This window comes from Camellia sinensis, chromosome 2 (genome assembly GCF_055761805.1).
Source record: "Camellia sinensis isolate YWXY chromosome 2, ASM5576180v1, whole genome shotgun sequence".
NCBI lineage: Eukaryota > Viridiplantae > Streptophyta > Magnoliopsida > Ericales > Theaceae > Camellia > Camellia sinensis.
The window spans coordinates 184760177-184772039 of record NC_138962.1 but is presented as its reverse complement, the minus strand read 5'-3'; the positions used below and the strand labels follow the sequence as shown (position 1 = coordinate 184772039).

Sequence of the window (11863 nt, the reverse complement as noted above, 5' to 3'; positions counted from 1 at the left end):
GAACAATGAAAAGAATAAGGGCGAATGTGCGTTTTGGGAAGGTTATGGCCTAAAACCTATGGATTTGGTGCCCTAAAAGGAGTAATATCAAACGAAATGACAATAAGAAGAGTTGAAGGACTTACCAGTTGAGGGCAGGGATTACTTCTTCGAGCACGAGTGCAAGAAAGGGCAGGGGTGAAGCTTGCTAGGGATGCTTGAGCTCTAGAACGTTGAAGGTTTGAGGTGAGACAGTAAGAATGGAAGGAAATTAAATGGGGCATGTTTATAGGGGTGGAAAGGCCGCCCAAAATTTGAATTGAAGGGACGTGACTGTTGGCAGCTCGAGGCCAATCAGCGCACGACACGTGTCCCATTAATGGCAGCATCAGAGCTGAAGAGACAAAAAGGTCAGACAAGACGTCGACCGAACAAGTCAAGATACAGGAAGGTCAGAGGAGGCGTCGACCGAGCAAGACAAAGAACTGAGCGCAGAAATTAGCTCGGTCGACTTCCTGTAAAACTGAGAACCGAGGAAGTGTTTACCCCAGTCATAACAGGTAATCCCAGTCACGCTTTGGCGGACGGAATTAAGAGGCAATTGAGAGGGAGATTTATGGTCTGGTTTGGGCCGTGGAAATGGCCGGGCAGATTTGGGCCGAACAAGTTTGGGCCGTAGTGAAACGGGCCTATCCTGAAAGGTTTTGCTCGGTTAAGGCAAGGCGTGGTCGGACCGAGCTACGTGGCTCCATGGTGTAAAAGCCAGTGAAGTGGGATGACCGGCGCCATTGAAGGCGTGTAGGTTCCACGGTTCATTATTTAGCTCGTCAGGAAGGCCGGTGGCAAACTAGTATGAGCTGTCCCGAGCTCGGCTATGCCGGGATGCAGCCGAGCTCGGTCCTCAATGAGCTTGGATATTGGAACGCTTGGGCTTGAAGTGCAGCATGGCCGTTGGAAGCCGAGATACTGCAACCCAACTGCCGAGCTCCCAGTAGAGTGGGCTGGCAGTTGGGATTAGGTGATGTTCAGCAAGATTTGTGCTGACAGATGGGATAGCAGCACCACGTGTCGAGAGACTAATGGGAGTGGGTTTGGGGCGCAGAAGGTATATAAGCGAGTCTACGTCTCCCATACGAGACAGATAACGTTTTGGTGAGATAAACACTAAACAAAACTCAGTCCTCTCTCTCTCTCTCTCTCTCTCTCTCTCTCTCTATCCCTATGTGTGTGTCTAACTTGATCGTCAGAGGGGCTTTCCGGCCACACATCGCCTGGTAGCTCACCGCCGTTGTGCTCGCAGGTCGATCGGACAGACAAGAGCTTAGAAGAAAGGAGTGCGGGCTTGCCTGAATATTTGCTCCCCGCACAGAATTTATAATCTTTGGAAGCTTTATCTTTGTTTTGGTTTGTTTTAAGGGATACTGTTGGTCAAGAAAGGTTTAGGAGTCTTATTCCAAGCTATATTAGGGATTCCTCTGTTGCAGTTATTGTATAATTTCTACTTGATTAATTGTAGAAATCTTGTATGATACATTTCTGTTATTTCATTAGATACTTTTTTGGTGGGGTTTAGGTAGGCAATCATTCCTGAACACTTCAAAATGGATTCAGGAGGTTCGCACTGAACGAGGCAGTGACGTTATAATTGTCGTTGTCAGGAATAAAACTGACCTTGTGGATAAAAGGTAATGATTGACAGTTCTTGTTTTAGTTTATTCTGAATGCAGGTAGCATTCTGTAGTTAGTCATTTGGTTTATATATCTATATATACCTAGGACATATTGTAGATAGAATAAATTTACAGTTTACACTTATGCAAGATGCACAGTGAAAAGTAACATTCACTATGCAGTTTAGCTCTATTGATGTGGCCGATGCATGAATATGAAAAAAGATGAAATTTTAGCATTTATGCAGGCCTTAAAAAGGCAACTTCAATAGGGTTCTATCATTGTTTCATGAAGGCAGTTGAGAATGGAACATGCATGACTAATAACTTAATCCATTTTCAGCATCAGACTTATCTCTTTGGAAATAAGTTCATGGTAACATGGTCTTTAGGTTGGTTTGTTTTCATTTTTAGGCATTCAAGCAAAATACAAGTGGTCATAATTAGGATTTCTGGTGGTTGATCCATATAATATATACAAATTGACAATTTTTTTCCTCACATTTGGCATCTTGTGGTTGATTCATAGGCAAGTCTCAATAGAGGAAGGAGAAGCTAAAGCTCGTGACCTAAATGTTATGTTTATTGAAACCAGTGCAAAGGCCGGCTTCAATATAAAGGTAAGCAATTAGGATTTCTTATGTGATTATGATTTCATAGAAATCTTATTCAGTGGCTTATTAAAATGCTAATGTGTGTGACAATTTTAAAGCCTAGATACATTCCCATGTTCCTTTTCTTTCTTCATTTTTTGGCACAAAACTTGGGCCTCTAGCAAAATAATCGCATTCTGATCCATGACGTGACACCATTTTGGACATGTTCGTTGTTAAAAGGAAAGGTTCGGTAGAATCATCACCTTATCTGTTAGATTTGAATCAGGGGAATGTTTTAAGTGAGAAAAATGCGTTATATTTACACTTTGTTTGTTTGGGCAGAAAACATTTCATATTTTCTAGCATTTGAAGCCGCCACCTCCGCCACCACGGCCACCACGCCACCACTACCACCACTAATACATCCATTAGTACATTAGTTTGAGGATGCAACCAAAACATGGGAAAATGTTCTCATTTTCTGAAAAAGTTTTCTGTTGGGAAATGTTTTCTACTGAAACAAACGGAAAGTTTAGGTGCCGTTTGGTAACACTTACGTTTTCAGTTTTCTGTTTATATTTATAAAAATTTTAAAAACTCAAATAAAAACTTGTTTGGTAAAATTTTTGATTTATAAATCAGTGGTCTCAGTTTATAAAATTGGCCAAAAAATGAAAACACAAAAAATGTGTTTTCGTTTTGAGTTTTGAGTTTTTTTTTTACCACCCAACACTAGCCACCACCCGCCGCCATTTTCCACCACCGTCTTCCGCCACCACCACCCACCCCCCACCACCACCTGCCACCACCACTCACCACCCACCTGCCACCACCACCCACCATCCACCACCACCACCACCACCCACCAGCCAGCCACCACTTACCTGCCGCTGACTCACCGTCGCTACTGCCACCACCACCACCAGCACCATCACCCACCACCCACCACCCACTCGCTACCACCTACCACCCGCAACCGTCACCCATCACCACCACCACCCGTCACCTACCCGCCACCACCCACTCGCTACCACCCACCACCCGCCACCACCCACTCGCTACCACCCGCCGCCGTCACCCACCCACCATTACCACCTACCTGTCACCACCCACTACCCACCACCACCTGCCATCTGCCACCCACAGGCCACCACCACCACTCACTCGCTACCATCGCCACTGTCACCCACCCACCCGCCATCCGCCATCCGCCTGCCACCACCACCCGTTACCCGCTACCACCACCACCCATTCGCTACCACCCACCACCGTCACCCACCTACCCACTACTACCACCCGCCACCTACCCGACGCCGCCGCCGCCACCACCACCCACCACCACCCGCCATCCGCCACTCACTTACCACCACCATCCACCACTTGCCACCGCTACCACCACCACCATCCACCGTCACCCACCCACCCACCACCACCACCCACCTGCCACCACCAGCCACCACCAGCTACCCACCACCCACTGTCACCACTTTCCACCACCGTCTTCCGCCGCCAATTGCCACCACTTATCATTTCTCACTCTTTTTATATTTTTAAATTTTTTTAAATATTTTGTCAATTACCAAACATGTTTGTAGTTTATGTTTTTCTAAAAATAAACAAAAAATAAACAAAAATCAGTTTATAAAATTTTTGTAAATATAAACTAAAAACGTAAACGTTACCAACCACACTCTTAGTGTTTTAACTTTAACTGAAAGAAAACACCTTCTCTGTTCCTGTTCCGGAGATTTTTAAAATTTTTATTTTGTTAGGCTTGTTTTGTACTAACCATGAATACCTTTTTCCAGCCATTATTTCGGAAGATTGCTGCAGCCCTACCGGGAATGGAAACACTCTCTTCAACAAAGCAAGAAGACATGGTTGATGTCAATCTCAAGTCTAGCAACCCTAGTGCATCTCAGTCACAACAATCAGGAGGATGTGCCTGTTGATAATATAGTTCCTGCTGCCAGACCTGCCCCTTGAAGATTACTGCCTCATTTATCTGTAAATCTCTTATTCTTAATATTATTTATAAATTTTTGGGTGTGGTTGGTTTATTTAAAAAATTTAACTTAAAAACAGATGGTTATTAACATGTGTCATATGTTATCTGTATTAGTCTTGTGTGGACCAACAGTGAGTAAAGTATTTTTTTGCCAAAATTTATGTGAAGTTGTATATGTTTGGATTCGACTCAGCTTTGTTAGTGAAATTTTGGTTAGAAATTCCATCAAAAAAATGAATATGGTAAATCGTGCGGTCGTAAAGTTTCATTTATTCAAGCTGTAACATTGTTGTATTTTTTGGATCATCAGGTTCTATGTTTGATCAGAATATTTCCCTATTCCCCCCCCCCAACCCCAAAAAAAAAAAAAAAAAAAAGGGTAAGAGGAGACGATCAGTGCGTAATAAACATCTCTCGGCATGACTATATGGAAATTTTTACAACAAACGAGTTGAGCCAAACTTTAAGGTGTCCAAGCTAAAGTGTAGTTTAAAGAATTGAACTCCAACTCAGCTCATCAAAAAATTGAAAAACTTGATTTAGGCTTGAACAAACTTAATTACATAAACGAGTCGAGTTCGAGTTAGATAAAATAAATAAATAAATAACTTTTTAAGTAATATGCACGTAAAGGGTAAAAATAAATAATTATGACTAAAATATTAATAATTTTTATCAATTAAATATATAAATTCACACAAGCATCATACATAAATAGGGAAATAATATAAATTGAAAACTTATTTTAATTGTTTATTATTGTGTTTATGAGCCTATTCGAGATAAGTTAAATTACTGAACAGGTCTAAATTTCTAGATCAAGTTGATCCATTTTAAATTGTTCATCAATAATTTGATTTGTTTGTAATTATAATATTTTTAATCATTCTCACGTGAGAGAGAGAGAGAGAGAGGATAGCTTGGGATTTGTTTGAGATTATTAAATTAGTTTGAGGATATAAAATTAATTTTATATTTATTTAAATAATTATATTCTAATGTTACACATGAAATGTCACTTTCAAAATATTTTTAAAAAAATTAATTATTAAGGATATTTTAGATGATTTGAATCTGTGAGTCTCGAATAGCAATGACAAGTTAACTCGGAAGGAACCACCCACTAGTTAACGTTCAATCTTTCAAGGGAACACCCTGTAATGATTAATGCAATCAACTCTGTTTGGTGATTTGAAATGACAGTTGACCTAGAATTGGATTTTGGCAGTGGAAAAAAAAAAGGGAGATGCTAGAGAGCTCTAAATCTAGAGCTTTAATTTGAGCTCTAGTGATGTGTCCAAGTAATAAAAAATAAAAAATAAAATAAGGCAAGCCACAAACATCACATCAGAGTGGGTCTCACATTCCCATTAGAGCTATTAGAGCTCCTATATTAGAGCTCTAAATCATTTTTGAAAAAAAAAAAGTTTAAGAGTATCTCTATCCAAAACTTTAAAAATAAATTTATTTGAACGCTCAAATTGACAAATTGACACATAAATTTTGATCTATTGCTTTTTTTTTATAATAGAAAATTGATATATAAATTTTTAAAAAGTATTTTATTTCACATGTCAAATTTATTATTTTATTTTAACTTTGTTAGATTCAAATGTCAAGTTTTCCTGGTAATGCACTTTATTGTAGGTCTCACAGAATAAACAAATAACAATAATAATAAAAAGAATTAGTATTTTTATGTACACAAAATTTGAATATTGGAGAATGTAATCGAATTCTCCTGTGTATTTAGAAGTTTTTGATAGGAATTGATATTTAGGGGTTGTTTGGGATGACTTGAATAAGTGTATTTTTTGTTTTTTTACGAAAAGATGTGTAGAAAAGTAAAGAAGTGATGTGATGAAAAAAAGATAAAAAGATAAAAAAATGAATTATTTTACAGTTGTCAAACTTAGCCTTATTTTCTCATGGCTAGATTGCATCTAGTCTTTGATCTGGACTGTAAGATTCTATCCGGGCACGTAGGGCCTACCATGGTTCCTTTTTAATCTTAATAATTAATTTTTATAGGGCTCTTCGTGTATATCAGCTACAAAAAAAATCTGATCGATCCGATAATCGTAATATGTTTAATTTATCACGTTTGTCATCAAAAAAACGGATGGTCTATTTCAAAAATACAGTTGTGATCTATTTTTTTGGAAGCAAATAATTAAATATGTTACGATTATTAAATCGATTTAGTTTTTGTGTGGATAATATACACGAAGGGTTTACAAAATAAACGGTTCAAATTATTGAAATAAGGTCTGTAGTGAATCTTATGAGCCCAGACAACTCTAGTCCATATCTTGAATTGGAGGGAAGTGTAGCCCCACTTTCCCATATGCCAAATTTGACAGAGGAAGTAAGGCCAAATGCCACGTAGACAAAGTTTTAAAAAACTGTCGCAACCGTTACATAACACCGTTAGATAACAATTATGGTGGTTACCGCCACCCGTTACAGCCGCTATAGCAATGTGACGAAAATTCACATGTTCATTTTGGTGTTATGTAACAGCCGTAGCAATACTGTAATGGCCGTAATAGTCCGTTACACACTTTTATAATGCTCTGAATAGCTTCCTTTCAAAAAAAACAAAAAAACAAAAGTTTACAAAAAAAACAAAAAAAAAAAGGAAGAACAAATACTCAAGTGATTCAAGGCCAAAGAAAAAATCTTATAGAATTTTTTTCTTTATAATTTATTTTTAAATTTTTATTTCATTACATTAACATGTAAAAATAAAAAAATATATAAACAGTGATTGTATTTATTTTTATAATCATTTTATTTAATATTTCATTATAAATATTTTTTTATTTTGTTACTATAATATATTGTCTAAAAAATGTCTTTAAAAATAAATTAAATCAATAACTTAAAAATGATTTTTATTTGAGGCATAATTTTTATTTTTATAATCATTTTATTTAATAATTTTGAATATTTTTTATTCAGTTAGTTTAAGTATTTATCAAAAATAATTTATAGACATTTAAAATCAATTATTTTAAAAATTATTAACTATTGAAATAAAATGTAAAAAGTTCCTTTTATAGTGATTTAAAAATATAAAATATATTAGATCATATCTAAAAATTAACGAAAATTGATCAAAATATATTTTAAACTCCAATAAATGTAATTCTGGAATATATATATTGATAAGTTTTTTTTCAAATTATGCTAAAAATATAAAAAAAAAATTACAATTTCAACTATTACAATCACTACGCTACGACTTTTACACTTCACAATTGTAATCGTAATCGTTACGAGAATCACAATTGCTTTTCAAAAGTAAATGTTGGGATATTTATTTGAAACTTGTTGAAGTGTTGATTTTTACTTTTAAAACGCTATGTAAAATTCATGGTCTAGATTGGAGGTAGTGTTACTAGCTTTAATGGGATGAATCAAAAGAGAAAATTTTTTGTCGATAAAAAAAAATTTTAAAAAAATCAAAATTTGTTTGTTCGTAGTTTAAAAAGTAAAATGTTATATCAATTTTTTAATTTACAAAAAATGCAAAAATTGCAAGAGGAATGGAAATTATGGGAAGCAAATTTTCAAGTGTTATGTTGGGGATACCAAAAATTCTACCAAATATTTGACTAAATGTTTCAATGAGTATAGGTCCTATAAGATCCCACATGAGTGAAAGACCCACATTCCTGTGAGACCTTTGGTAGAATTTTTATAGCCTCTAACATTTTTGAATTTTCAAGGGTCTTGGTTATGATAAGTCCAAGGAATGTTAATAAAAAGTAAAAAATGTCAAAATATTTATAATCTCAATACACTTTTTACATATCTCAAAATATTTTTATATATTTTAATACAATTTCTATATACCTTTTTAACACTAATAGCAGCCCTTAATTTTAGCCTTTTCGAACTTCCAAATCCCTTCCTTCTTTTAAATGAGATGGGTTTCTCCTTGGTTCATAATCGGATTAGAGAGGTGTTGTTCGGCTCAATAGGCCCATTTTTGAACTTCATTTCGATAATCTTAATCATTTATATTTTAAGATTGGTCGAATACATTATCCATATAAAAAATCAAGTTAATTAAATAACGACAACACGCGTTTGGATCAATTTTGTGTGAACCGTTTTTTTTTTCATTGATCATTTTTTTTCATACAAAACTGATCTGAACACATAGTTATCATTATCCGATTGACTTGATTTTTTTGCAAGAATTATGTACTTGATGAACCCGAAAATATGAACGGTTCGAATCATCGAAACAAGCCCCAAAAATGGGCACATTGAGCTGAACACCACCTTTCCAATTCGATTGTGGATCGGAGAGAAACCCATCTCCTTTTAAATATATACACACATTCTCTTCTTTTTTTTTTTCCCTAAATATTATTACAATGTTAAATTATTGTAATTTAATATATATATATATATATATTTATATAAAGAGAAATTTACAAATCAGTGGTACTTTATTAAAATAATTACATATTCATGAAAAATTTAATTACTTTAATTATTAAAGTGTATAAAATTTGTTGGAGATTTCCTAAAAGTTTCAAAACTTTAATTTTTTTTTATTATTTATTTATTTATGTATTTGGATTTAAAATTTGTATTTGGTTTCAAAAGTAATAGATGTGCCTGTTCCTAACAGACACCATACAGGACTCTAACATTAGGAAAAATACAACAACATATTCCGTTATTTCTCTCGATTTTGTATTCTTTATATTCTATATTTTTTGGCAACTGATACAGACTTAGCAAATCCATCTGGTGCAACTGTGCATTGTATTAGACTCCTGTGAATTCTTGAGTTGTATCTTGGAGTCGTTTGTGATAGTTAGAACATGTACGGAGGGAGCGCATAACAACATTAGGACAACGTCTTTGACATGTCTCTCACAATTACACAGGCTACTTTCTAAACCTTTTTTTCTTCATTTTCTTCTTATTCTGTTATATATATATATATGTATATATAGTTTTATCGAATTGTAAAATCTTATTTTCATAATCTGTTTTATTCAATATCATTATTCTGTAAAATTAATTTAGAGTAATTATTTTTCAATTCTCACAACAAAATTTACCACAAATTTATCATTATTTTTCAAAAATAACACTGATTTGTTATTTTCCTTATAAAAAAACATAAAGATCAACAACAATTGTCATTTTCCAACATTGTAATTTTGTTTGTGTGTGGTGTGTGTGACATTATGCAATGATAAATTCAAGAACTTCACATATTTTATGTCATCTTATTTGTATGTAAAATTAATATATTTGTTAATTATTGGTTCATTAAAGATTGAACTTGTGACTTTCATAGGAAAGTCATATGATGACAAATAGAAATAATTCAATTGGTTAATTTACAGAGTTGAATGTTTGGCAATTTAAGCCATTTTTAGAAAATATTATTACTGAATTTTTATGTAGAATTCTCCATTACAATGATACAGGGATGTGGCATAAGCAGATTTATAATTAAAAGTCATCTTAATTGAATTTCTTGTGAAAAATTTAGAAATCCCCTAAATGTTGATTTGTAATTATGTATCAATTTTAAGCAGAATATAACAATCCCAATTGAACAATCAAGACAAATCGACACAACAATTTTACATGAAAAAACCACAATTGGACACCTCCAATTGTGATAAAAAAAAATCACGAGCAACAGCCACAAAACAATCCACTAAGAAGATATAAAGGAATTACACAGGTATACTCTCAATTACCTAGCGAATCCACGCTCGAATTGAACCAACCTCTATGTGCCTCTTCCAACCCCGTCTTCACCTCGGAATTGTCTTGACGATGAGCCACTTCGGAATCCACCAAAACTTCAGGCTCGATTTTTTCAGAATCCACCGAAGAACAACTCTCTCTTTTGTGTAGAACAAACAAATAATCCTTTGATGTATACTCTTTAAACCATGAGTTGAATACTCAATCGAAACATCAAAGAAAACTAGCAAAATATCCCCATATATAAACCCTAGAACCCAAGAAGAAGATCTGGAGAAGTTCTCCTAGATTTGGACTGAAACACGTATTTATAGAAAACTGTCCCGCGATCTCCGCTCGAGCGTCAGATTGGCCGCTCGAACGGACCTACGATCGAGCGCGGAAAGTTCCGCTCGAACGGGAAAAAACAACATCCAGTATTTTTGCAGGCAAATAAACTTCTAAAACTCAGCATTCTTCGCTCGAGCGGGGGAATGTCCGCTCGAGCGAACTGGCAACTTAGAATGTATTTTTGCATTTTGCTTCTGGGGCGCTGCCCCTCGACCCCGCAGTGGCGCTGCCTCGGACCTGCCAAGGGGCGCTGCCCCCTCGACCCCCGCGAGCTGACCGGGCAGCTCGATTCCTGTCACGACCCAAGCCCGCCCCTATGGGTTTAGCACCGTAACCGGCCAGTAATCCAAGATTACCGAAGGCCTGCTTAACAGTAACACAGTAATCCAGAGTACAAGGGTATGGCAGAAGCCAAAACAGTAAATAAACAATGTCCAATGAGCTGTGACAGTCTGTATGCCAAAAAGACTTTTCATACACATATACATGAACAGTATGTACATACCAACAATCATTCAGTTCAGGGACCTAATCCCTATTAAACAGTACGGTAACAGTCTATACAGTTATACAAAACAGATACAGAGACAGACGGGGAAATTAAAACACCCTTAAGCCATAACTTGACAGGCTCGGAATCTCGCAGTGAGGCACAGTGGTTGGCTTGACAAAACTGGAGCTTAACCTCGACGCTCCTAGCCGCGGTCTGGTGCCTGTACACCTACATATATATATAAGCAGTGAGCTAAAGCCCAGTGAATAACGTAATGCGTAAAGAGGTTAAGAATGAATGTCCTTACAGTAATGAAAACAGTTTGTTAATTCAGTATATTAGTTATTCAATCATATGTGGTACATTCATTAGCATAACAGTACAGTGAACAGTAGGTCTTAAAAGACCGAACAGTAAATGATGGCCATTAATCAGTAAACAGTAGTGGTTCCAACAAGGGAACCGACAGAGATCTCTGTAACAGTAACAGTAAACAGTAGTTGCTAAGGATGCCACAATACAGTTCAGAATATAGGACATACATTCATTCAATTAACAGTATCAGTTCAGAAAGCAGTACAGTTCGATTGTTCAGAAGATAATCATTTTGAACATATCTTTACACAGTTGTTACTCACAGAGTTCTGGGCTACAGTAAAGCTAGAGCGCGTCCCCAGTCGCCAACCCTACAGTTACAGATTGAACACACACTAAGCTACATAGTTGGGAAAATAATAACTTAATCCCTAATTTGCCTCGGTGTGTTCTACATCTATATCCTCATTAAGATGCCTTAAACTAGGCCTAATAATGCCTAGAATGAGATGAGGATGCACTTTAAAAGTATTTTCAGAATTTTCAGAAAATAGGGGTCACGCTCGAACGTAGGTTACTCCGCTTGAGTGGACATGCAGACAAAGGTTTCCGCTCGAGCGTAGACTTACCCACTCGAGTGTTCTGCAAAACAGTCAAAAGTGCTGGATAGGTAAAAATCACGCTCGATTGGGCGCTCGACACCCGCTCAAGCATGAGA

At 36.1% G+C, this 11863-nt stretch overlaps 1 protein-coding gene across 1 annotated transcript; it reads left to right on the top strand.

Annotated features, from left to right (window-relative positions):
- Positions 1-358: 358 nt before the first annotated feature.
- LOC114298123 (ras-related protein RABH1b) lies at positions 359-4414 on the top strand. The gene is made up of 5 exons (XM_082913272.1): positions 359-430; positions 1531-1664; positions 2179-2269; positions 4054-4223; positions 4254-4414. Exons 1-4 carry the CDS (start codon positions 359-361, stop codon positions 4195-4197), a joined length of 441 nt encoding a protein of 146 aa, XP_082769398.1. The 3' UTR covers positions 4198-4223; positions 4254-4414.
- Positions 4415-11863: the final 7449 nt, after the last annotated feature.

Bases quoted from the DNA above. Each gene is read 5' to 3' on its own strand.
- LOC114298123 (XM_082913272.1), top strand. From the start codon at position 359: ATGGCAGCATCAGAGCTGAAGAGACAAAAAGGTCAGACAAGACGTCGA. The intron at 431-1,530 runs GTCAGAGGAGGC...TTATTTCATTAG, and splicing joins ACAAGTCAAGATACAGGAAG to ATACTTTTTTGGTGGGGTTT. The intron at 2,270-4,053 runs GTAAGCAATTAG...ACCTTTTTCCAG, and splicing joins AGGCCGGCTTCAATATAAAG to CCATTATTTCGGAAGATTGC.